The 27,153-nt window shown below is 30.5% G+C and overlaps 4 protein-coding genes across 22 annotated transcripts in view; all 4 read left to right on the forward strand.

Moving 5' to 3' along the window:
- Positions 1–8,867, forward strand: part of LOC101258972 (F-box/FBD/LRR-repeat protein At1g13570) — a 31,201-nt gene extending 22,334 nt beyond the window's left edge. For 11 of the 17 annotated variants that reach the window (XM_010325352.3, XM_026032117.2, XM_010325353.3 and 8 more), the window contains 4 exons: positions 4,240–4,323; positions 7,085–7,908; positions 8,004–8,165; positions 8,265–8,867. In XM_010325352.3, the coding sequence (XP_010323654.1) occupies positions 7,099–7,908; positions 8,004–8,165; positions 8,265–8,573 (1,281 nt within the window). In that variant the 5' untranslated portion in view covers positions 4,240–4,323; positions 7,085–7,098 and the 3' untranslated portion in view covers positions 8,574–8,867. Of the gene's footprint in view, positions 1–4,236; positions 4,324–7,084; positions 7,909–8,003; positions 8,166–8,264 lie in introns of all 17 variants that reach the window. The other 6 variants (XM_069287122.1, XM_010325355.3, XM_069287121.1 and 3 more) reach the window with 2 other exon arrangements.
- A 1,855-nt stretch (positions 8,868–10,722) lies between these two features.
- On the forward strand, positions 10,723–15,829 carry LOC101251699 (protein trichome birefringence-like 43). 3 transcript variants are annotated; one of them, XM_004243732.5, is made up of 5 exons: positions 10,723–11,204; positions 13,011–13,182; positions 13,464–13,642; positions 15,007–15,168; positions 15,512–15,829. In XM_004243732.5, exons 1-5 carry the CDS (start codon positions 10,945–10,947, stop codon positions 15,786–15,788), a joined length of 1,050 nt encoding a protein of 349 aa, XP_004243780.1. In that variant the 5' UTR covers positions 10,723–10,944; the 3' UTR covers positions 15,789–15,829. The 3 variants fall into 3 exon arrangements, with proteins under 3 accessions (XP_004243780.1, XP_010323651.1, XP_010323652.1); XM_010325349.3 differs by having other exon boundaries at positions 15,526–15,829; XM_010325350.3 differs by lacking the exon at positions 15,512–15,829 and adding an exon at positions 15,344–15,497.
- Positions 15,830–18,036: 2,207 nt separating this feature from the next.
- Positions 18,037–20,383, forward strand: LOC101251399 (protein trichome birefringence-like 43). Its single transcript, XM_004243731.5, has 5 exons — positions 18,037–18,364; positions 19,213–19,384; positions 19,511–19,689; positions 19,848–20,006; positions 20,105–20,383. Exons 1-5 carry the CDS (start codon positions 18,096–18,098, stop codon positions 20,361–20,363), a joined length of 1,038 nt encoding a protein of 345 aa, XP_004243779.2. The 5' UTR covers positions 18,037–18,095; the 3' UTR covers positions 20,364–20,383.
- A 1,108-nt stretch (positions 20,384–21,491) lies between these two features.
- On the forward strand, positions 21,492–24,659 carry LOC101251108 (protein trichome birefringence-like 41). The gene is made up of 5 exons (XM_026031832.2): positions 21,492–21,851; positions 22,416–22,587; positions 22,981–23,156; positions 23,297–23,455; positions 24,166–24,659. Exons 1-5 carry the CDS (start codon positions 21,559–21,561, stop codon positions 24,410–24,412), a joined length of 1,047 nt encoding a protein of 348 aa, XP_025887617.2. The 5' UTR covers positions 21,492–21,558; the 3' UTR covers positions 24,413–24,659.
- Positions 24,660–27,153: the final 2,494 nt, after the last annotated feature.

Genomic DNA, 27,153 nt, shown 5'->3' on the forward strand with positions numbered 1-27,153 from the left:
GCTGGCCCTGTTCAAACCTGATTTTATTCCTTTCCCTCCATAGTAATGCAACCAGTGTAGCGAAAACACAACTAACTAGAGGACGCTTTTCAGATGTACCTTTAACCTGAGTGTTGACCCATTGTAGTTCATTTTTCCAGTCACCAATTCTTCTAGAATAGCCTAACCAAATCAGTGTTCTTGTCCAGAAAGCCTTAGTGACAGAGCAATCAGAGAACAAATGCTCTACAGTCTCCATTGCATTGTTATAGAAGCTGCACTCTAGGGGAACTTGGACTCCAACCTTCAGTAGTCTGTCAGCTGTAGTGAATCTTTGTCAAGCAGCTAGCCAACATGTGAATTTAAATCTTGGATGGATGATGGGATGCAAAACAATACTCTTCCATGGCACCTTCTTGTAAATAGGAAGTAGGCTAACGTACATTTTTTTAATAGAGAATTTACCATTATGGACCATCAGTGCTAACCTGCTCCCTAGATCACCTTGTAATTGTTGTGTAACAATCTTTCTCAAACACCCAAGTAGCATTCATTGAGATACAACATACTTTAACAGATTTCCCTTTCATATAATAGACCTGCAACAATTGTATCCACAAGCTTTCCTTCTCTTTTGTTGCTGCCCACAATAGCTTTAGGATGGCTGCTTGATTCCAAGTGTCATATTTATTAAGTTCGGCCACCAGCAGCTTGAGAAGTACACAGCTTTGCCCAGGATATTAAAGCTTTCTTGGAACTCAGAGTTTTAGCTGTCCACAAGTAGGTTCTACAGATACTATCATTTTCAATATTCTTTTTGAGGCAACAAAAAGATCTGGCCCCAATATGTTTGAATGCCAAATATCACTGATTTAATTAGTTGGGTCCTTCAGCATAGGACAACAAATTAGCTGACCTGCACCTAATTTTTGCAGTATCTTTTCAACTATTGGTAAGCACTGTCCCACAGTCATTTTCTTGGAGGATATAGGAACCCCCAAAATGGTAAACTAACCTTCTTGATAACCAAGATAGTTAGGATCTCCTTTCTCAGCCTAGGTTCCACCCTAGGCATATATATACAACTCTTATCTCTGTTAGCCTGCAGCCTTGAAGCATTAGAAAACCTGATGAAAGCATCATGTAACATCTAAGTAGACTACACCTCAGCCTTGCAGAAGAGCAGTGAGTCATCTGCAAAACAAACGTGAGTGACACTCATCCTTTTACACCTGAAGGTCGTTAGTTCTCTTATCCAATTGAGTGAGTTCTCTTTGGAGGTATCCCATAGCAAGCACAAAAAGGTAAGGAGATATAGGGTCCCCTTGCCTTATACCTTTCTTCCCCTCAAAGGGTGTTGTGAGTCCTCCAAACAACAAAAAAGAGTATGATACTGAGGTAACATATGCCATCACCCACTTTATCATTAAGTAGAGAAACCCCAACTCTGCCAAGACTGATTTCAAGAAGCACCATTCTATCGATAGGTCTACCTTCATAACACGAGGAGATAGCCCTTTCCTAGTGACCACGTTAGGATTTCATGACTGATGAGCGCATTATCTATAAAACTCTTTCCTATATGAAAGCAGACTGTGCAGGACTAACAATATGGTCAATCACTAGCTTCATTCTGTTCGTTAAGATTTTTTAATGATCTTATAGAATGTGGTGCAACAAGCTATAGGTCTGCAGTTTTTTACCTGGACGGGATTAGGGACTACAGGGATAAGAGTAACTGCAGAACAACTAAAGGCTTTGAGCATTTTACCTGTGTGGAAAAATTCCAGGATAGCCTTAACCACATCTGATTTGACTATTGTCCAATTCTTCACAAAAAATTCTATTGGAAATTTATCAATCCCAGGAGACTTATCAGCTGGCATACTTTTGATAGCAAGCATGATCTCTTCTTCAGTTACAGGGATCACCAGCCTACATTTCTGTTCATATGTTAGGCAAGGCCCCTCTCTAATGAAAACAGCATTAGGGCTTGGTAGATTTTCAGCTCGAGCTCCCATTAGTTCTGACTAGAATCTAATAAATTCAGCTTCCACCAGCTGAGGATCATGCACCTTTGTAATAGAATTTTTACTTTCCCTGATCTTCACCTGTGCATGAATAAACTTTATATTAGCATCTCCGCTTTCAATTCAGGTCACTCTAGATTTTTGTTGCAACACTAGAGTCTCAACATCACTCCATTTCCTTAGTTCTCCCAATAGGTGTTTCTCCTTTTCAATTAGCCTTGGACACAAAGGATTTGTAACTAAGCTGCTCTTAGTGATTTCTAACTCCTGTCTTGCATGCAACAATTTCTGACCATAAGATTCCATGTAAGTATTTAGATCCTTTATTCCAATCTTCACGTGTTTCAGTTTTTGCCACAATGGTTCCATTACTGTTCCCTTACCTGCTTATGCCAATCTTCATCAACTAGTCTACAAAATCTGGATGATTTAGGGGATGATCAGATATACCAGAGCCTAGGTAGTCAGCCACATGACTATAAGCTGTCATCCAGGGGAAATTGCCAAATCATCAATCTATTTTAGAGTAAACTCTGCTACTACCCTGTTGTTTATTACTGGAAGTATAATTGCACCCTATGACTTTCAGTGCTGTAAGTCCCAAAGTGTCTATGGAGCCTGAAAGTCTTGAGTTTCACCTGGCAACACATGGGATCCCAATCTATCTTCTGATGAGAGGACATTGTTGAAGTCTCCTGCTATAATCCAGCACTCATGAGTTAGTCTCCGTATTCCAATGAACTCTAACCAAAGTTGAGCTCTTGTAGGACTGTCATTCTTGGCATACACAACTGTGAGCTTACTCTTAAAGTCACTTGTACGGTCACTGAGTGTACGGTGGATGAATTTCTCGCTTAGCTTCTCTATATGTATTTGGACCGAATTCTTCCACAGTAACCAGATTCTACCATTCCTTCCCATTGGATAGTTGCAATCCAGTCAACTCCTAACTTATATATAATGTTTTGAGCCTTGTTCTCCTTTACTCTAGTTTCAATGAGTCCCAACACATCCACCTTATTATTATTAAGAAAGAGCCTCCTCTTTCTGTTTGCAGGGCTGATTCAGCACTCTAACATTCCACGTAACTAATCTCATGGTGGTGAAGACCCATGGGGTCACCTGTACTTGTGGATGCCTCCATGGTTAGACTTTGGAAGCTATTTAGGACTGGTATATTCAATCGTATCAAGCAACCAGATGATGCCACTAGTTCTGGTTCCCTTGGAACGTCGTCCTCATTCTTTGTCTCTTCTACCATTGGAATTTTAGTCTTAACAATCTTTGTCTCATCTTTGGTAGCTTGACCCTGCATTACTTCCATCACACCCCCATCAGTCTTGTCCAACATTGCGGGAAGCTCACGGCCAAACTTCATACAACTAGAACAGAACTTAGGCTGCCAATCATACACTACTGATTGTTGTTTTTATTTTATCTTTTTTATAGTGCTTTGTATAATATTTTTGCTACTACAATATTGTGTTTTCTCTAATACACATTTTTCAATATTCGTAAACATACGATAATTACTTTAATTAAAAAATTGTATCTCTGTTATCCAATATTCTTGCTTTGTAGTGATAAAGTCTTCATGTTTTTTTTGTTTTGTCCATTTTGTGAGATTTGATTAATCTTGAATGGGTTCACATATTGAGTTTTTCATCTTAAATTTTATGCACATAAGATATTTTATGAAAGCTCCAAAGTGTTTGCACTTATGAAATCAAGAAGTTTATTGAACAAACAGATACAAACAAATATCTTATTATTATTTTTACCTTCTCAAAAAATAAGATATTTGTTTGTATCTGTTTGTTCAATAAACTACTTGATTTGATAAGTGCAAACACTTGGGGGTTTTCAGTCGCCCAAATAATGAAATATCACTCATTTAGTATGAATGTTCTTAATTGAATGTTCCTATCTTAGTTTGTGAAAAATAGGCTGTAATATCAAGTTATGTTTCCATTATTCTTACAGCAGATTATGTTGGAGATATTGAATTTGGTCAGATCAATATTTGAGCATTTTGATTATTCATCAGCAGTAAAAGGAGTGACTATTGAAGTTTTATTTTGTTGGGTCTTTTTTAATTTTAATTTATTTATATATGAAACAACAAACAATAGAAATTTCTCTGGCTAGACTTCCCTGTTCTCTGCTTTTCTGCTCAAAGATTTTCATATTTCTCTAAATCCAAATGCTTACTTACTCAATGTATCAGCAGTCATCAGTTTCTCTTGAGTCGAAGCCACTTGGTGAACTTTGCTTCGGGGCCTTGCACCGTTCTTGAACATAAGGCACTTCCAAGGTACGTTGGCATCACCTAGCAATAAGTAAGATACCTGTCTAATTAGAATTCCTTATAAGAGCTAGTTTAGTCCTTGTTTCAAATACTTTACCATCTAGGAAGCTTGTTGTGGTACAAGAACAACTTCAAAAGGCTGATCTTTGAGATGATACTCATGGATCCATTTGATCCATAATTTGCCATGTTTATGACTATTGTCCCAATAAGTTTTTCCTATACCTGCTTGATTCCAAACTAGTAGATTTGTAAGATTCAGTGCTCCAGTACAAGTTGTTGTGGTACAAGAACAACTTCAAAAGGTTGACTTGTAGTTCTCCAAAGGAATAGCCCTGATACTGAAGCATTCTGTCTATCTCAGATTAATTATCCCCTTCACAATATAATGAACTCTTAATAATGTTAACTTGTAGCTCAGAAGCTAAAGAGAATTGCTGGAAACAGTGTTGAAATGCCTCGACAGATAGTAAGTCTTTTATGGAGAACAATAGTAGGTCATATGCAAAGCATAGATGTGTGCTCCTCATTCTAGATCATTTAGGATGGGAGTGGAACTCCTTTCACTGTGTTAGCTGATTCAGACTTTTGCTCAGATATTCCAGAGCTATTTTATTATTTCTTTTTTTGAGAAGGTTAACTGGTAGATGTTCCAGAGTTATGGCAAATAGAATAGGAGTTATGTGTCTCCTTGCCTTAGCCGACGATTCTCCATTAACCAAAATAGTATAATTCACTATTTTCACACATTCAAGGACCCAACCAATAAATTGTCTAGGAAATCTAATTCACTATTTTGAAAGTCTATGTTAATCATGCATGTTGAGGATATATATGTCCTGGAATAAGTATGCACCAATTCATGAGCTAGTATAATGTTGTCACCAATCTTCCTTTGAGGAATAAAACATCTTGAGCATCACTTATAATACTAGATATGACCTTTTGCAGTCTAGCAGCTAGAATCTTTGAGATTAGTTTTACAAAAAGGGCTAGTAACATGTTCCAATAGTGTGTTGCAGAGGTGGTTGATGCTTTCTGATGTTAACTGACAAATGCAACACTTATTGACCAGTTGAAATCTTCTTCTCATAAGATTGTCGTGAGGCATGCTTCTTTTAAGGCTGTCCAAGTAAAAGATGAGACTTTAGGGGCGAGTTTACGCTTCCTGACTAATTTCCAGGACCATTGATTGATGTCATCGTGTTTGAGCTCAAGTGTTCACATCCTACCTTGACTACATATAAACTTTTTTTGTTGAAGCCCCATGTTAGCTTATCACTGCTCTGAATGTTAATGTTGCTGTTCTCCAAGCTTTTGAGCAGATTCAATAACTCTTCAAATTCCCAATCTTGCTAATTTCTTCTTAGGTTCAGGTTCCATGAGTTATCGTTCCTGTTCTGTACAATAGAACAATTAGGATGTCTGACAATGTTAAATATATTTGGGAAGACTTCTTTCAAAGTGGAATCTCATGTCCACTTGTCTAGCCAAATTTCATATGGTTCTCATTCCCTACCTCAAAGTGAGTCTGATTGAAAAAGTTAACCCACAAGGTATTAAATGGCCTTCCATAATCCAGTTACCTAGGAACTGTTGATTGTTCTGTACACCATTGAGTGTTACTGCTATGCTTAGCCACAATTACCTTTTTCCACAGACCAGCATCCTTCTGAATGAACCTCCAATGCTACTTCATAAGCATACACTTGCTACATAGAGCAAGAGCTTTGATACCAAGGCCACCAAGATGTTTGGGAAGAGTGACTTTTATGTAATTTGTGAGATTCACAGTTGCCTTCCCATAAAAAGTCTCTCCTGATTTTATCTAGATGCTTCAAGACTTCTTCAGATATTGGGAAGAGACATGAAATATGTTGGGATGCTACCCAAAACGTTGTTTATTAGTCTTTTCGCAAATTTCTCAATAACCACATTCCATATTTCAGTTGCTTTGTATTTGGCTCCCAAAGGTATTCCCAAATGGGTTGTTGTGAAATTGCTAATGGTGCACCCCATACATGAGCCAGCTCCACCAAATTTGGCACCACATTAACAAGATAAATAACATTTTCAACATGTTAATATGAAGGCCTGACAATACTTCAAAAATGATAAGGGTGAGGTTAAGGTAGAGAACTTGTGGGTTTTTTTGACACTGGCAACATTTGTATTTAAGTGAGTACTTAGCTAGTACTGAAAAATCATATTTGCAAATAAGAAGAAAAAGAAGTTTAATCTTCCCCAAAACTGAACCAAAATCTTGATGGACCTCTAAACATCTATGATTGACTCTCAGTCTCATTGGAGTAGACATTCATACACCAAAAACAGAACAACGAAGTACATTTAGAACTGACATGTGCAGGTTGTTGTTCCTATTTTCAAAACATCTATCATTTGTCTCTCTCCATATAGTCCACCATATACAAGCAAGGATCATCCTCCATCTTTCTTTGTTTGTAGCCCCAACTCCAGCCTCCTTCCAACTGAAAAGAGTCTCATCAATCTTACTAGGCATACTCCAGGAAGTGCCTCTGAGATTAAGGAAAATCCTAACTGTTATCTAGATATTTTGAGTATTCCATGCTTTATGTTATTATTAATTTTCTGGAGGTTCGTGGTGATTATGTTTTTAAATGCTCCTTGTGTTCTTGTGTTGATTTGACAGTGAATAGTAATTCCGTCCAGATAATTTGGAGATTGTTTGAGTATTGTCCAAATAGCTTAGAGATCTCTTACCTCATATTATTGTTTATTTATACAGGTTCTTAGTGGTTTATGATGCCTCCTACAGGAAGAGAGTGTTGCCAAAGTTTAATGCCCGACATCATTAGCAATCTTCCCCATAATGTAATCGACGTCATTTTGATACTTTTACCATTCAAAGATGCTGTGAGGACAAGTGTTTTATCAAAGAAATGGAGGTATCACTGGTGTAGACGTACGGAGTTGACCCTTGATGAATCTCTATGGAAACAAAGAGAGGATTTAAACCCTACAGTTAGATTTAGGGAGATCATCTCCCAGCTCTTGACCCTTCACGAAGGGCCCATTACTAAGTTCACCCTCGACATCGTTCATCTAAAAAGGCTTCCTGAAATTGACGACTTCATTTATTTCCTCAGGAATCACATTCAAGATCTTGTTCTGCGCCTTCCATTGAGAAAGCAATACGCATTGCCATCTACACTTTTCACATGTTCACAGCTGAGACATCTAAATCTTCATTCTTGTTCAATTTATCATCCATCTGCCTTTGAAGGTTTTGATAAGTTAATCAGCCTGGAACTATGTGGAGTCTCAACTTCTTCTGAATTGCTGGAAAGTTTGATATCTCATTGCCCCTTGCTTGAGCAATTGGAGCTGTCTACTTCAGAAGATTTAGACATGATTGAAATTAATGCTCCTATGCTAAGATTTTTCAGTTTCACAGGCAATATAAGTTCGATCTACCTAAAGAATGTCCCTCGTCTGGTTGAAGCATTTCTGCTAGGTGACATTGAGCAGACAGAGAGTCTTGATTTTGCAAAGATTTTCGAATCTTGTTCTGCTCTCGAGCAACTCAGCTTGGACTTCTTAAGTTCAGAGGTAAATGTTTCTCCCTGTCTTTATTGTTATACACTTTAATGGATGGAATATCTTTTGGGCTGACTTAATCTTGAATTTGTGTAATTTTTTCTTAGTTCGTTGCTGAGGAAGGATATAAAGTACCAAAAAGGCTTCCATTTAATCTCAACGTCAGACGATTTGACCTGCTCGACATTTCGCTTGTGGAATCATATAAACTTTCGCATATTCTTTGCTTACTAAGAAGCTTTCCATATTTGGAATATCTTGAAATGCAGGTTTGTAGTGCTTTGACATTTTTTAATCTTATTTAGTGGTTATTTGCTGTACTTTTATCTTCAACAATCTGATAGGCAACTTCTTCTTGTCTTTCTAAGGTTATTGATGAAGATGATAGTGATACTGATGAAGATGAAGATGAAGAATCTCTTCAACCCGAAACTTTGTCAGACCTGACATTTAATCACCTTGTGGAATTTCAGCTTGGAAGCTTTATAGGAGGTACATCCGAGATGCAGTTTATTAAGCATTTATTAGCCAACTCCCCGGTGTTAGAGATACTGGTAATCAATCGACAGTTTCTAGATAAGGAGCCTCTCGACACAAGAGAAGAAATATTCACTAAGATCTCAAATTTTCCGCGGACATCACCTAAAGCAGAAATCGTCTACAAAGATTTTAGCTGATCTTGATATTTGGCTTAGAAGAACCAATATTGACAAGCGAGAAAGAAACATTTATGTGGTATTATAACTCTCTGGTTTACCTTGCTAGAATGTCTATTTCAGAACGTGAACATTGCTTGGATTGATGTTTTGATTATGTTGTTGTCATTACATTTTAAGGATTTGTACATTTACTGTGTGTTCATGATTGTGATATATATCCCGGAGTTGTTTGTTTGCTTCAGTTTTTGGAGGGATTGAGAAACTGAATCAGTCTCGAAGTTTACTTGCAAACAAAAAATGATATTTTGATTATGTTGTTGTCATTACATTTTAAGTTTTCTACATTTACTGTATGTTCATGATTGAGTTATATATCTAGGAGTTGTTTGTTTTCTTCAGTTTTTGGAGGGACTGAGAAACTGAATCAGTCTCGAAGTTTACTTACGAACAAAAAATGATGTTGTTGATACACCCTTTCATAGGAAAAACTTTACCTGCGCCGTGTGTTTTATATCAAACCAATAAAGGTAGTAGAATGAGGGAAGGTTTTATACACAAGCCTTTGTTCATAGGTGTAAATTTCGAGTAGCAAACTATTAAGCAAATAGTCTGACATTGTTGGGGATATAGTGAGTTAAATTTCTTGGATTATCGTAAAATTTACGAGTATATTTTGTTATTTGTTAAAGTTATCTTTGTTTATCTTTTGGACCAAGTTTAAACATCAAATCATATTTGAGATATGATAATTGGATTCCTCATTTCCTAATAAAAGTATAAGAATTGTCTATTTGAGATATGGTAATTGGAGGACAACACAAAATAATTTTCAAAATATTTGGTCTTTCAAAAGGATTTTCCAAAAACTAATTCATTCTTCTAACAGTTGGAAGAAGAAATACTGACAAATCATTGTCCATCATATATCATGCACTTTCTGTTTACATACATACATTACAATAATAATAATAATAATTTTATACTATAGTTTTAAATTCATTCCATTATCTTTTCCTCTTTAGCCATCATCTTTTTTTGTTACACATATTCTTAATATGGTTATAAATAAACAATACTAGCCTTAATAAACAAAACCTACTGGCTACTAGCCTATTTATACATCAAGAAAGCTACTAGTCTATGTGCTAAATTAGGTGTTAAAAGTAGGATCAAAAGTATCATTTCTAAAAACAATTGTACTATATTCTAAAAGACTCGAAGATGAAACATCTAATTAAAGGATAAAAGGATCGTGAATCATTCTATTGTGATCCGTGTTGGTAGAAGTATCATTTTTTTCATCTATAGTTCAATACTCATATTGAGATTCAACTAAATTTAAATTTTTCTTATTGTAAAAGCTATATATTTGTAGAGACAACTTTACTAATAGGTATATTTTCATTTGCAAAGACACAAATTCAAACTCTTTAATTAAAAAATAAAAAAATCTCGAATCATTCCACTGCGACTCCGCATTGAATTGTTGGTGAAAGTGTCAGTCTAACTAACACGTGAACCTTTTTATTTTCATACTTAAAATTTAAAATTTTATTAGATACAAACTACAATAGCTTTAAATTCATTCCATTCTCTTTTTCTCTTTACCCATATATCTTTATTTGTTACATGATTTCTTAATTGGTTATTAATAAACAAAAACTACTAACCTTTTTTTCCATCAAGAAAGCCACTAGTCTATGTGCTAAATTAGGATCAAAAGTATCATTTCTTTTTTATTTTCGTACCATATTTATATTGAAGTTCGACTAAATTAAATTCATGTATTGTAAAAACTATTTCTAGGAATAACTTTATTAATAGGATATTTTCATTTTCATAGACTAAATTTGAAACTTTTGATTAAATGATAAAAAGGATCTTGAACGATTTTACTCCGACCCAAGTTGGTAAAAGTATCATTTCTTTCTTTTCTTTTGCTTTTTCATCGGTTGTCCGATACTCATATTGAAATTCAACTCAATTTAAATCTTCTTATTGCAAGAGCTATATATTTCTAAGGACGATTTCACAAATAGACATATTTTCATTAATTTCTAAAGACTCAAATTCAAAATTTCTGATCAAAAAAATTAGAAAACTCAAATTATTCCACTGCGACCCACGTTAAATTGTAGGTAAAAGTGTCACTCTATAACTAACATGTGAACCTTTCTTTTTTTTTTTCATACTTAAATTTCTTTATCACATTCTTAGCGTTTCTTTGATTCTCTAACTTCTCTTTCTCACATTAATTATTGTAATTAGTTTACTTATATATAGGATTCTCTATACTATCACTTTATTATATATTATTTTCTCCTCATATTTTTTGAAGACAAAAAAGAAAAAAAGTTAAGGAGAAATAATTCAACAGAAAAAAAAAACAATGTTTTCTCTATTGCTTCTTTTTTACATATTGTTGAGCAATTATAATGTATATGGGAAATTAATCAATGATTTTAACCAATTGGAAATCAACAGATGTGATTTATTCAAAGGAAATTGGGTTTATGATGATGATTATCCTCTCTATAATTCATCTATTTGTCCATTTATTGAAAAACAATTTGATTGTTTGAAGAATGGAAGGGTAGATAAAGATTATCTTAAATATAGATGGCAACCCAATGAGTGCAATTTACCCAGGTATACTCTTAATTTCTCTAAATTATATGTTTCATTTTATTTTTTTCTTCTAAGGTTTACCTACGGTATATTTTGTCCTTTCCAGACTTTACTTGTTCGATAATATAGGTTGTGTTATTACCATTGTTATAGTTATTGTTATTGTTATTGTTACTGTACGTGTACTCTACTTTTTTCAGACCCTGCTTATTGGATCATGCTAATTGTACTTACTACGATTGTTATTGTACGTGTATTTTACCTTTCTCAGACCTTATATGTACTGTGTTATTACGATGGTTGTTGTTGTATGATATTTGATGGGATAAAAATTTATCCCGGTTGAATTTTTATGTTAAATTAATAAAAAAAATATTAAAATGACAATTAAAATGAATCGGAGATAGGGCTATGTTTAATGTTTTACCTTTGTTTTCTACTTTAGCTGTCTGCACAACTTCCAAATTTTAGAGTGGAAACGATTTTAAGTTTTAACCCGTGACTGTTTGTTTGTCTTCTTTATTTTCTGTTTTTTTTTTTATTAAGGAAAATTTATTAATTACTCTTTTTTTTTTTAACTTACTCTAGCAGAGTTCAGACGTATATATGTTTCTAATATTTAAAAAAATATATATATTCTTTTAAAAAAAATATTAGAAATAAAATCTGTAGGACCAAATGTGTTTGGATTCATCAATTTTGGGGATCATTACTAGCTAATTGGAAAATAACATGCATGCTTTTAATTAATTGTTGAATGGAATTGCTCGATAGATACGTCTTACCCACTTATCCTATTAAATTTTTCGCCACGTTTTATTGTGAAATTTATTTTTAAAAAAATAGTTTTTGTTTTCAAAATAAAAATGATAGTAAAAAATTAACTTATGTTTGATCATATGATTACATATTGGAGTAGTTTATACATTTTGTGAGTAATTTTTAAGTGTTTATTATTTTTCAAAACCTTAAATTTAATTTCATACTTTATAGATAAATGTATTTTCAGAATTTAATTCCAAAAAAAAAATCATGATCAAACGTTTTCTTTGCAATACTATTATTGAAAAAGTTTCTCTCATTTTTCTAACATTAGTCATAGATAAATAAGTTCTTAATTGGAAAAAAATCACGAGACTTGTGGACATTCTATTTTTTATTTTTCTTTAGTTTGCATTTTTTTGGGATTTTCCTAATTAAATAAAAAAAATCTGAAATTATCACATGTCACATCATGGCAATTATTAATCAGGGAGATAGAAGACAGTTGGATTTTTTTTGGACTAAAGCTAGAAAACAATATAAGCAAAATCAAATTTAACACTTCAATATAGTTTAAGATTTTCCAAGTTGGTTAATAATATTTTTTTTTAGTCGAGTTTATCGTATAAAATTTATTTAGTTTGATTTATATTGTGGTTTGTAAGTTATTATACAATGAAAAATTTATTTACTGTGCATAAAGTTCTCACTATAAAGTGCTTACTCGAAGAACGATACTTGTAGCAAAAGATTATAGCGATAATGGCCGCGAATTATTCTGAATTGTTTTTGTAAAAAAAAAAAAAAAAGCACTTCGTTAGGATCTTTTGGTCTTATTAGAAACTTATAAGTCATTTGGACATATAATTTTTTGTTCTTTCACTTTTCCAAAAGAATATAATTGTTTGGTTATTAATTTTGAACAATTTCTTTTTTAATTCATAATTTTTTTTCAAGTAAAATACATGTTTAAATATAACTTTTTTTTCATTTACGAGCTTCTCGTATTGTAAATTAAATATATATATATATTTTTCCTTAATTTTTATTTTTATTTTTTGTTAGGTTTGATGCTAAAGAATTTCAAAACAAATTAAAGGGGAAGCAAATAATGTTTGTAGGAGATTCAATAAGCCTAAATCAATGGCAATCTCTTACTTGTATGCTTCATGCTGCTGATCCACAAGCTAAATATATCTCCAAAAGGATTGGAGGCACTTCTATCTTCACATTTCCGGTATATTCCATCTCAAAATACTTGTCATATTTTTCTTCTCGAAAATCAAATTACATAAACTTTGACCAACATTTTACGTAGCAGTATGTTTTCACCATGATAATTAGTTAAATTTACTCTCGATAGTGAAACGTGACAATTGACAAGTATGCTTGTCATAAATAATGAAATAGAACAAAAATCCTACATAGACTATACAACATATTAATTAATTATTCTATGAATAGATCAATTCTCGAGATTACTGACATATATATTAAATCTTGAACACGTTAATGCAGAAATACAACACGTCGTATTTGATGTATCGAAATGCTTTTCTGGTAGACATTAAAACGGAGAACAATGGAGCTAGAGTTTTAGAGTTGGATTCTCTAAGTTCAGCAACACAATGGAAAGAAATGGATGTTCTTATATTTGATTCTTGGCATTGGTGGCTTCATACTGGAAGAAAACAACCGTAAGTCCTCGTCTAATTATATTTATAACGAGCTAAATCGATTATTTCATCAGATACCTGTTAATAGTTTCTATATAATACGGTAATTAATGCGTGTGTGCCAAATAAGTGTGTTGAACTCGATTTGGATAGGTTAATAAAAGGGCAACTTTCACATATAGCAAACAAAAAATTCATATTTGTATGCCATAGCAAAGTTTGCATAATTGCGCTCCATAGCAAACATAAAATTGTATAATTTGCTATACATATACAATTGTATAATTCGCTGGCCTAAATTGTATAATTCGCTGGCCTTTTTCACTGCAATTGTATAATTTGTTTTGCATACAGTTGAATCGAATGAAAATGTATGTATAGCAAGAAGATATATGTTTTTCTCGCTTTATACAAAAACAGAAACACAATTTATACACTTTTGTTGTATAAAGCTAGAGAAAATTGTATTTCACTGCAATTGTATAATTCACAATTGTATAATTTGTTGGCCTTTTTCTTTGCAATATTTGAAGTAAAATGTTTGTAAATTGTATAATTAAGTGTATAACACGAAGATATACATTTTTGCATGTGTATATATAATTTTCTCTCGCTTTATACAAAACAGAAACAGAATTATACACTTCTGTGTATAAAGCGAGAGACGCGAGCGAGAATGGAGAGTGGCGAGCGAGATTTTTGGAAGAGAGACGCGGGCAAATTTTAGCTAATGTTTGCTATGGAGCACAATTAAATCAAACCCTAGCTATTTCATTTAATTTAGGTTATTAGTTTGAATTATATACAATTTTCCCTTAATAAAATGAGTTAATAAATAAACGGGTTATTAATATATAGTACTTGAGCTGAGCTAGGCAAAGGCTAATTCAGTATTTAAATTCTATGTTAAACTTTAATTTGTGGGGAAGTTCTGACAATCTGAATAAATTGTGCAGTGTTTTATGTTTACGAGAAAAAATACAATTTAAGATATCAAAATTACATGTTGGAACATTATTAGAAACAAATATTTTTCTCATCGCGAATTAATGAGAAATTTATGTTATAAAACGTGATTTTCTCACTAAACTGGCCCACTAGAAAGATGAAGAATAGATTTTCTCTGAAATGCTAGGAAGCTTTCTAAATTTTCCTCGTGAAAATACTACTATTTTTTTATTTTCTTACTAATTCAATTAAATTATCTACGGGGATAACACTATACACTTTTTAGTGAGAAATATCACTGAAAAATACTAATTTTTAAGTATCGAAATAAAATTTCAACTCCAAATCACGTCGATACGGGCCCTCATATAATATATGCCTTGGAAAATTTTAAGTTTTTTATTATGTGACGTTCTATTATATGGTTATTTTTGCAGTTGGGATTTTGTTCAAGATGTAAACTCTACATATAAAGATGCACCTCGTTTAACTCTATATGAAAAAGCACTCAATACATGGGCAAAATGGGTAGATACTGAAGTAGACACCACAAAAACCAAAATATTTTTCCAAGGAATTTCTCCTGACCATGACAACAAGTAAGTTCAACAAATATTTTATACTATACTATTTATCGCGATATAATATATAATACACGTCTAATTTCTGTATACTTAATGTCAAAATTAGCCCTGGAATCTCAGGTTCAAAGAGGTGTCAGCGATATAACATATAATACACGTCTAACTTTTGTATACTTAATGTCAAAATTAGCCCTGGGATCTCAGGTTCAAAGAAGTGTCAGCGATATAATATATAATACACGTCTAACTTCTGTATACTTAATGTCAAAATTAGCCCCGAAATCTCAGGTTCAAAGAGGTGTCAGCGATATAACATATAATACACGTCTAACTTCTGTATACTTAATGTCAAAATTAGCCCTGGGATCTCAGGTTCAAAGAGGTGTCAAGGCGTGACGCAACCATTGAAGAGTACAATAGGAGTTCATGAAGAAGAATTGGTACTAGAGAAAGTATTGAAAGGGATGAATAAATCAGTTTATTTATTGAATATAACAAATTTGTCACAATATAGAGCAGATGGTCATCCTTCAGTTTTTGGGCATGGTGGACATAGGGACTTGGATTGTACACATTGGTGTTTGGCTGGTGTTGTTGATACTTGGAATTTACTCTTAAGTGCACTTCTTGGATAATTAATCAAAAAATTAATAATATTTTATGTTATTATCTCTAATGATGGTCCAATATCAACATCTAAATCATATGTTAATTATTATATATGTATAATGTGAAGAAACTCCAACCATTTGAGGCGCTAATTACATCGTACATATCCTAAAAGTTTCAAACATAATAATGATTTTGGATTTTTCAAAAACTCGTGAATACATTATTATATAGCAAATGATACATAAGTTATGTATCGGATACATAACTATAAATCAGATTTGTATTGATTTAAGTATAAAATAAGCGAGGTGATGTATCAACAATAACACTAATGCCAGATACATTGTAGACAAGCAAAATTGTTATGTATCTGATAAAGGAAGACGGTTTGTGGTTTTCTTTTAGAGCAACTTTCACATATAACAAACATAAAAATCATATTTGTATGTTATAGTTATAGTTTATATAATTGCGGTTCATAGCAAATTTATGTTTGCTATGGAGCTTTTGATTCGTATAATTCGCTAATACTTCCAGTTTTATACAAATTGTTCAGTTTTGTATAAATTTATTTATATACATTGTAATTTGTATAATAAGATCTGTATTTACGAAAATATATGTATTTGTATATACACAATTCTCTCGCTTTATACAAACACATTTATACACTTATATAACGAATGGGTAATTGTATACCAAAAAATGTATAATTGTATATCGAACCAGATGGCAAAAAAATTGAATGTTTGTTGCTAATTGCAAATGAAATAAACTATGGCTATAACATTTAATTTGAATTAATAATTTGTTATTTCATATCATTTTTCCTTTTTTTAATCATAGAAATGAAAGATTTGTTTGTATATTGTGTTTCTTGATTGACATGCTAGAGCATGTGTAAAAACATTTGTTCAACTAACTTTATGTAATGTGTTTCGAGTTCATTGTTTAATATAGTTGAAGATAGTTACACAATGAAAAGGGTGATCAGTTTGAAAATTTTCGATAAGATTTATATTGTGTATAAAAATTTAAAATTAATTTAAGTTTTAATTTTAAATTTTAAACACTCGTGACAAAATTCTTTAACTTTGCCAGTAGTTGAAAACCAAGTTTTTGCAAGATTTCATTTTAATAGTACAAAAGTGTATCCAAAATTATGCAAAATTTGTACTATAGATTATTTGTTTTGAAAGGCTATGAAATTTGGATAGACGATTGTAAAATTTTGGATCGAACTATTGCTTTGATGTAAATATTTAATTTTTTTTCCATTCGATGATTATATTAAACCAAAATTTAATATTTGTACAAGTATTATATACGAAAATAAAAATATAGAGATACATTTTATCTTACTATTATTTGTACACACTCAATAACCATTCTTACAAGTTCAATTTTACCCTCTAATATGCTTAACACGTAAGGAGAAGCTTCTAGAATTAACTCTTATATACTTATGTAAAAGAAATAGAAAAAAGGTCTTAAAATATATCCGAACTTTTATCGACATCGCCGAAAAGGACTTGTTATTTTTACACTATTTAATAGTGTTTTTTAAGGCATATATGTATTCACTATCCACGTGAACATCATAAATGTTGCATAATTATAAATAGTAACGTGTCCACTTGGGCACATATATATCTTTAAAATACACTATTAAATAATGCAGGGGATAAAAGATCCCCCATAAAATTTGTAATTGTAACAACAGTTTCGACTAAAGTTGAAGCGTCTTTCGAATCCTTTTACCATAAAAATTAATCAGCCACAATTCAATCCACTTCAATTTTAATCAAGACTTTAAATTGTTTCATGTGATCTAGATCATTTAATTTCCTTTGTTTTCTTCATTTTTAATTTTTAATTCCTTCTTAAGATCGATTTAAATCAAGAACATGAAAATAGAGAGAATTCATTCAAATATATTAGTAGTTTTGACTAAATCTTTTTATGATGCAAGATATTTATTATATACTCCAATATTTATCACACCTACTACTTGTAAACTTCTAACCAACATATTTCATGCACTTTATGTTTACATAATTCCCAATCTGATTACCTTAATCTACTTATTATTTCCACCTTCTTTTTGTTTTTACTTCCTTTTTCTTTAATAAAATTACTCATTTTCTTTATTTGGAAATTTATTAATGACTAGTAATTAAAGAAAATTAATTAATGCCCTTTTTTCTCATTGATTCTTTTTTTTTTTTGAAAAAAAATTATATATATATAGGACCCTTCCAAGTATCAAATAGACACAAATAAAAAGAGACTAAAGCATTTTTATTTTTAGTTTTTTGGCTAGTCTTATAATGATGGCTAGTTTTTCTCTAGTATTATTTTTTATTGTAATTTTCATGTTGAAAAATGTAGATGGGAAGTTGATGAATGATGTGAACAAATTGGGAATGGATAATTGTGATTTATTCAATGGGAATTGGGTTTATGATGATGATTATCCTCTTTATGATTCATCTATTTGTCCATTTATTGAAAAGCAATTTAATTGTTTGAATAATGGAAGGCAAGATAGAGACTATCTCAAATATAGATGGCAACCCCATGGGTGCAATTTACCTAGGTACATTTTTTTTAATCTATGTTGTTCTTGTTTTTAGTTTTTGTTTAGTGTTTATGTACTTAATTTGGCAATTTTTTATTTTATTTTTTCGAAACACTTAATTAAGATATGGTTGACAAGAAGGCAAATGTTTTTTTAAAAAAATAAACGATTTTTTAATTTCTTCCCCTATTTTTTTTTTGTTGGGAGTCGACAGAAAATTTTGTCTTAAATGTTTATATGTAACCAGGGAAAACATTGTGATGAAAGGATGATTGGGGACTCGAGGTAGGGGAAAAGATCGAGGTGGGCTCGATGGTGGGGCCCTGGGGTTGGATAGGTCAAAGATGGATGAGAGGGGTAATTTCCTGTGAGAGATAGGGTGGGGAGTGGGGTTAGGTGGGGTAATGAGGCGGAAGAAGAGAGGTGACAAATTAGCTCGTGAAAACAGAACTTATCGATGTTTGGGATTGACCCGTCTTATTCAGCTTACTAAATATCGGATTGATAGGTAATCCAGATTCACTCATCAAAAATTTCAACAAGATTTTTTTTTGTGTTTAATATAATATTACCATAACAACAAAAAAGATAAGTTTTATTGGGCAGTTGAGTTATGCCCTATATAATTTTAGCTCATTTCAATTCAAGTAACTTTTGGATGGAATCAGTAACCAACTCAGATTTATCAACTCAATCAATTTTGACTCGTCCAAACTTGACTTAATCTGATTATTTAACACCTTTTATGAAATGAACAACCACAAAACTTATTTTCCTTACTTTTATTAGAAAAAGAAAAATCAACTTTTCTTATTCATAAAGGACTAATTTTGCCCTTAATGTCATGTATGTTCATTTGTGTATAGGTTTAATGCTAAACATTTTCAGCACAAATTAAAGGGGAAGAAGGTGATGTTTGTAGGAGATTCACTAAGTGTGGATCAATGGCAATCTCTCACTTGTATGCTTTATGCAGCTGATCCACAAGCTAAATATATCTCCAAGAGGAATGGATCCACTTCTTTCTTCACATTTCCGGTGCGTACCGTTAAATTTAGCCTATGAAAATATAAGTCAAACTTATTAAACTTGTTGTTGATATGCATTTTCAAAATAGGGTTTTTCATTGTATATAAATAGACTTTCGTATCCTACTCTTTACAGAAATACAACACGTCCTACCTGGTATCTCGAAATGTTTTTCTAGTAGACGTTGTCAAAATGGAGAACGGAACCCGAGTTTTACAGCTCGATTCTCTAAGCGCCGCGGCTCAATGGGAAGAAATGGATGTCCTCATCTTTGATACTTGGCATTGGTGGTTTCACACCGGTAGAAAACAACCGTAAGTTCTCGTATTTTAACATGTAATAGCACGTTAGTCAATAAAGACGTTAAACTTATTCAACATTATCTTATAAATTAAAGTAATGTAAATTTATAAAAATACTTTTTACATCGTCAATACATAGAACATATTGTGATTATAATTGTTTTTTGTAGTTGGGGTTTTGTTCAAGATGGAAACTCTACGTACAAAGATGCAAATCGTGTAACTCTATATGAAAAAGCATTGAATAGTTGGGCAAAATGGGTGGACACTAAAGTTGACACCACAAAAACCAAAATATTTTTCCAAGGAGTTTCTCCTGACCATGACAAGTAAGTTCGAACACACACGTCTCAGTTTACGTGACATTTTTTTAATATTTAAATTTTATACACTGACAAAATATATTTATTTTTGGTTATAAAATTAGTTGTACCGGAGCGACGCGACCGTCGGAGAGTACACAAGGACCACATCCTGGAGAAATTGTGTTGGAGAAAGTATTGAGAGGGATGAATAAATCAGTTCATTTGTTGAATGTAACAAAGTTGTCACAATATAGAGTAGATGGTCATCCATCAGTATATGGATTTGGTGGACATAGAAATGTGGATTGCACACATTGGTGTATTGCTGGTGTTGCTGATACTTGGAATGTACTATTAAGTGCAATTCTTCATCAAATATAGATCAAATTAATATATTATTACTCCGTTTGTTCACTTTTATTTATTATAATGCATCTCAAATCGGGAAAACGGCTTATTGACTTCCAAGAAAAGCCCATAACATTAAAACTTTGGGTCAAAGTCCAATAGTATGATTCCCCCGATCTCTAAAAGTTCGTAAACTGTCTAAAATTTATGATTTTCTGTATCGATTCAAATTCATTCTATAATAATAATAATTCAGTTCATGATTAAATATTTATAAATATTTAAGTAGATTTTTCAAAAGGTTCACATGAACTTGTAGATCTACCCTTGAAAAACTAGATACATCATACTATTAGAACTATCAATTTAATTTCTTCTCCCTATGTCAAAAAATGATTTTTTTTTTTAAATATATGTTTCGATGGAAACTTTTAGAACCTTAATTTTAAACCATAACCAAAATTTATTAGCAATAATAATTAGCATATATTATAATTAGTGAAGTGAATCAAGTGGAGCTAGTAATTAAGGATACAAGTTTTTGGTTTCCAAATCAAGTTGTCAATATCCATTGAATGGGTAGATAAAGCAAAAATCAATAAGTAAAATTTTACATAAAAAATGTGTAGCTTTCACACTACGTTTGGATGGTTGTTACTTATCATATCATATTATAATTTATATGATATTATATCATATAATTTTGATAAATATAATAATTGAATAGATCGTATTATTTATCGTTGTTGCATAATAATATAAGCAATTTGATAGATAAATTAGAAAGAATAGTAAGATGCGGGACAAAGTTATTATAAAAATATAGGTAAAAGATAAATTATTATAGCAAAAAAAAAAATAACAACGTCATTCACACAAAACTTTTATCTTTATGCAACAACATAAAATTAGCAATAATTTAAATAACAATCATTATAAATATTATATTTAAATCAATAATACAATATAATTATTATTGGTAACACTCCAAACAAGCTTAAGAAATTAATATTTTTCTATAAGTTACTAATTAATCATCATGATGATCACTTACTATGCCACATAAAGAAAATGAACACATGCATGAATCCATTTCAAAAATTCATCAAATTCATTTCATCTTCACCTATATATATATATATATATTGCACACATACAAAAGACCAAAGATCCCTCATTTTGTACATCAAATTATTGATACAATAAAAATAATTGTAAACTTTTTCTCATGGTTTATTACTCTATATCTATCATTGCCATTGTATCAACATTTTTAACCATCTATGCACTTTCTCTTTTCTTGAATTCAAAAACCAAAATCTTCAATGAGGTAACTTTAGTAGGAATAAATAAGGGGTGTGATATTTACAAAGGGAGTTGGGTATTTGATGAATCATATTCTCTATATAATACATCAACTTGTCCTTTTATTGAACCCTCATTTGATTGTCAAAAGAATGGACGCATTGATAAAGATTATTTCAAGTATAGATGGCAACCATATGGATGTAATTTGCCAAGGTAATTGATTTTTTAAATAAGTCTTTTTTTTTTAATTAATTGTTTCATTGATTATTAAGGGTGTGTTTTTGTTTTACAAAATACTTTTCGATTTTTTCATTAGATGATCGATCAAAATGTTTCTTTAAATATTAAAGAGGATAAATAAATTTCATCAACCCCACTTTCACTGAGTATTTACCGAACTTAATAAATTTGATTCAAATCATGTATTGTCCTAAAAAAATTATTTTGAAATTGTATAAATATATTATTAAGTTGAAATCCCATAAATTAAAATATAAAATTCTGAACTCACAGAAAAAATCTTAATTTTGCATTTACCCTAGCACCCCCACTAGTATCGCGCTCCCACCCCTCCAACTCACACCGGCCTCATAGTATTTGTCAAAGTATATATAACTACTTTTTGAGATAATAATTTCTGTTTACTTATCAAATATCAAAGGATAATTTTACAGAAAAATATTTTCGTTCGTACCAAATGCACACCTAAATTAAAGATTTCAATATTATTGAATGGGATTTTTTTTTCTTCTCATTTTTATGTTCTCATTCTTATAGATTTAATGGAACTGAATTGGTGTTGAAATACAAAGGAAAACGCATAATGTTTGTTGGGGATTCACTTGGTCAAAATCAATGGGTTTCTCTTGCATGTATGCTTCATGTTTCACTACCACAAGCCAAGTATAGCATGGACAAAATTGGAAAGATTTATACATTCACCCTTTTGGTAAGCTATATATTATTTTCAAATTTATCTTTTATAATTTTACAATATGATATTTTCTTTAGACTATCAATTCATTAAAAAATATCATATATATATATATATAAGAATTAGTAGCACTTATAATATCAGCTTATATAATGTAAATCTTATTTTTTTCATGTTTTATCCGCTCTTTGTTTGTACATAACATCTCTTGTAATAATAGGAATACAATATTTGGTTATTGTTCCTTGAAATTGAGATTAGTAACTTGTAAAATAATCCAAATCACCAATACAGAATATCAGTTCTTTACATTATCAACGTATATAACCTAAATCTTCTTTCATATATATATGTTCTATGATTTTTCCCCTCTTTATTTTAATTTACATAACATTTTTTGTGATATAGGAATACAATATTTGGTTATTGTTCCTTGGGAATCCACTCATTGTTGATACTATCACTCAAAAAGGGTCAAGAGTACTCAAGATTGATTCAATTAGTTCTGGAAATATTTGGAAACAAATGGATGTGTTGATTTTTAATACATGGCATTGGTGGGATCGCAAAGGGCAAAAACAAACGTGAGATATACATGTGATATACAGTGATATTCTTCATATTTTTTTCGATATACTATATAGTATGTTTGTTATTGTATGGAATATTATTAATTATTATCTATTTAATGCAAGATTATTTTATTATTATCATTATTTTGCAGTTGGAATGTGATTCAAGAAGGGAATATTACGTATAAAGATATGGATAGAATGGAACTTTATAAGAAAGGATTAAATACATGGGCCAAATGGGCTGATTCTAATCTTAATTCAACAAAAACAAGAATCTTTTTTCAAGGAGTTTCTCCTGATCACGAGGGGTAAGTATCATTTTGATTCCTCGATTATTGATATATTCTTATTTTAGTTCCTATAGTATCTGATTAAACGTATTAAATCTTTAGTTTTGTTGAACCGTGCGACTTTTGGTCTCATTGCTCATAAATATTCATAAGTTTACCATAATTATTAATCTTTTCGATCCACTACTTAATGATTACTCATTTCATTATATTTGTATTGTCACTCCATATTTAACAGTGATATAATGCAAAAGTAATCCCGTAAAACATACCTTTTTCACCAAAGGGATTAAAAAGACTTTTTTTTAATCATTCAACGTAACATATTTTTTTTATTCATTGAAAGTTGAATATGTTGAGTTATATACTTTTTTTTGTTCCGATTTATGTGATAGTACTCTTTCCTTTTAAGTTTATCCTCAAACTAACATTATATTTTTATATTTAATTATAATTCAATTTTAAAACTTCTCATTTTACATTTAATGAAATGATATAAAGACATAAAAAAAATTAGTTAATTATTCTAGACTACAATAAATTTTAATTAAATATTTTTATATAAATTAAAACAGAGTGAGTATATCACAAGTACCAAAAAGCAAAATTTACCAGGACCAAAATTACTACTTTATCTATTAACTTCTTGTTTCATTTAGATGATAATTTATATTAATATATCTTGAAATTGATTTTTTTAAAAATTATTTTATTTTTTTTATATTCAGATGTAAAGGAAAAACAGGACCAGCACAAAGTCCAGGAATTATACATCCAGGAGAAATAGAACTGGAAAAAGTTTTGAAAAATATATCAAAATTATTCATCCGTCTGATCAACATCACAAGATTATCACAATACAGATCGGACGGTCATCAATCCATCTATACTAATAGTATGGATTGTATCCATTGGTGTCTACCTGGGGTCCCTGATGCATGGAATCAACTCCTTTATCATTTTCTTATTTCATAATTTTACTACATTTGTTTTTTTTTTAAAAAAAAATAATTCTTAAATTAACATGAAAATGTATATAAAGGTATAGTTGAACGGTATGAATCTGAATTAGTCGGATTAGTAGGTTATGAATCAGATGAGACACGACCAGCCAACTTCCTATCAAGATCAAAACCTTATAAGTTAAATGTTTTCGTTGTCAACGAGGTATTATATTTGAATTGATAAAAATGATCTATTTACGAATTTTAAGATTTTATTTTCGGTGTAAGTGTGGTATTATTTTTGAATTTTGTAAAATGTAAGTCATTTCATCTTCGACCCAACCCTAGTTTAGTTTATTTTTATCTTTACTTATTTTTAACTTACTAAATAAACTCATCTTAACACGTTCATTTGTCACTCTTAAGCTAAATCACGATATGCTAATATGACGAAATTCTATAATTAGTTCTGATTCGCTTAATTTCATTTTTGATTTTTTATTTGGTATTTGAAATCAACATTAATTAAAGTCCTAATTAAATCTGATCCGTATACTAATATTCATTTAGAGATAAAACTCCCAAATTTCGATATAAATTTCTGTATACCCGAGGCTCGAATCTATTTGCTTCCTTATAAAGATCTAAAATAAGTTTGAGCGAAGAGTTTGAATCTGATTTTGACCTATTCTAGGTTTATTTATTTGTATTTATTAAGAAGTGCTGGTCAACGTCAACATAATGCAAACAAATTTAAAGTCCCATTATATTTTTTTTTCCAGCTAATAAGTTCAAAAAATGTTTTCTTTTTTCAGTATCGTCTCTATCAGTATCTCAATCAACGTTTTTAATATATTGAAAGTATTTTAATTAACCTCTTATTATTTTATTGTCTTATTACAAAGAGTCCGTTTGAATTAGTTTAAAAGAATAATTCTTAAAATTAAAAATAAAAAGTACTGAAATGACTTTTAAGTTAAAAATAAAAAACAGAGAGAGACTTACTTTTGATTTCTAACTTATTTTAGGTTATTTTTTATCTTATCAAATACTTCATAACTTATTTTAAGTTATTTTTTTATATCTGTTAAACACTTTTAGAAGTAAAAAACTAATTTAAAAATAAATTTGACTAACTTTTAAATCAATTTAAACGGGCTCAAAGTACTGAAGTTTCAAAAAGGTAAAATATATCGATAGATCTTCGAGACTATTAGTTTTTTAAAACTTAGATTTGACGGGAAGAATTTATTTATCATGGATGGAATTAATTAGCATTAACAATTTATCGAAGAATAGAAATATAATTTATAATAATTAACTAGTTGATTGAAAATAAAATTATTATAATTAGACAAGATTAATTTATGACAAACGCGTTTTCATACACCAACCCTGTTGTCTCTAATTTTTCTTTTCGTAATTATAAGCGCGTTTTTTTTTTCGAGTAACACCGCCGTTTTTTACAATATTTATAATATTCTCCCATGCAAATATTCCCAATATTAATTTTAATATTTGTTCTCCGAGAGAGAATTTTCAATATTTTGTTTTAAACACAATTAACTTAATTCACGCCAAAAATTTTCATCGAAGAAAAAGTTAAAATCTTCTTTAATTATATCCCTATATGGTACATTTGCGCTTATTTGGAGAGATAATCATAAATGATTAATGTGTGTCGTTTACGATACATATTCAACCAGAGCTGCTCCTGTATAAGGAGCAGGATATTCGATAATTCAAGTTAAAAATCAAAAAAATACTTATCACCGACCTTGCACTAACTTTAATTAGTGCCTTACTTTAAACAAGGTTGTTAATTTTCTGTTGATCTTCACTTGATATTATAATGTTCTATACAATGTTTCTCTAGTATTAAAAAAGAATTTTATTGTTACATATAAGTTATAATAATAACTTTGTTTTTCTTCACATTGGATCTTGCAATTCCTTTTTCACAAATATTCTATTATGTTACCCTTTTTCTATATTAAATTAATTATCTATGGACAATATCATAACTTTTATCAACCTTTTACTTTATTGAATTTATTTTGAGAAAAATATAATTTTAAGTTATTATGAAAATATTAGTAACTCAATTGATTGACAGTCTAAATTTTTTACTGTTCGATTTAACTAAAAAAAATAAAATATAAATATGCACGTTCTTAATTTCTTAAGGTGGGTACTTAAATTGGACCAAATTTGCAAAAACTAAAACCGACATTTAAAATCAATGCTATGTCATAATCAACATAAATATAATTAATGTTAGAAGAAATTCTAAAACTTTATAATTATTGGTTCGACTGTGTTTGACCTTTGTTATTATTATTTCTGCATTAATTTTTATAATGAGAAAATTTTATGATTACACAAATTAAAATTGTGGAGCCATCATTTTTGTTTTTATAAATTCTTAAGTTTTAGGGTAATGTTATCAAATGCTGGTATACATTCTAAATGTTATGAGCTTAATACAAATATAAGGCTTTGAACAAAAAATAACTAATCGTTTAAATTTGTACACATTAAATTTTAATTTTATTCTGATATAAATATCATAACATGTTCAAGACTATAAATATTAAGAGTTATAATAATATAATATTATAATAATATACATAAAATTTTATATTAAAATATGACAAATAAAATTAAACGTGCAATTTTCCCCATTGATCAATATTTTATATAGTGAGTAGAAAAGGACACATTTCATAACGCGTAAACTTATGTGTCTCATAATGAGTTTGACCCATTCTT

This window comes from Solanum lycopersicum, chromosome 7 (assembly GCF_036512215.1).
Source record: "Solanum lycopersicum chromosome 7, SLM_r2.1".
NCBI classification, from domain to species: domain Eukaryota; kingdom Viridiplantae; phylum Streptophyta; class Magnoliopsida; order Solanales; family Solanaceae; genus Solanum; species Solanum lycopersicum.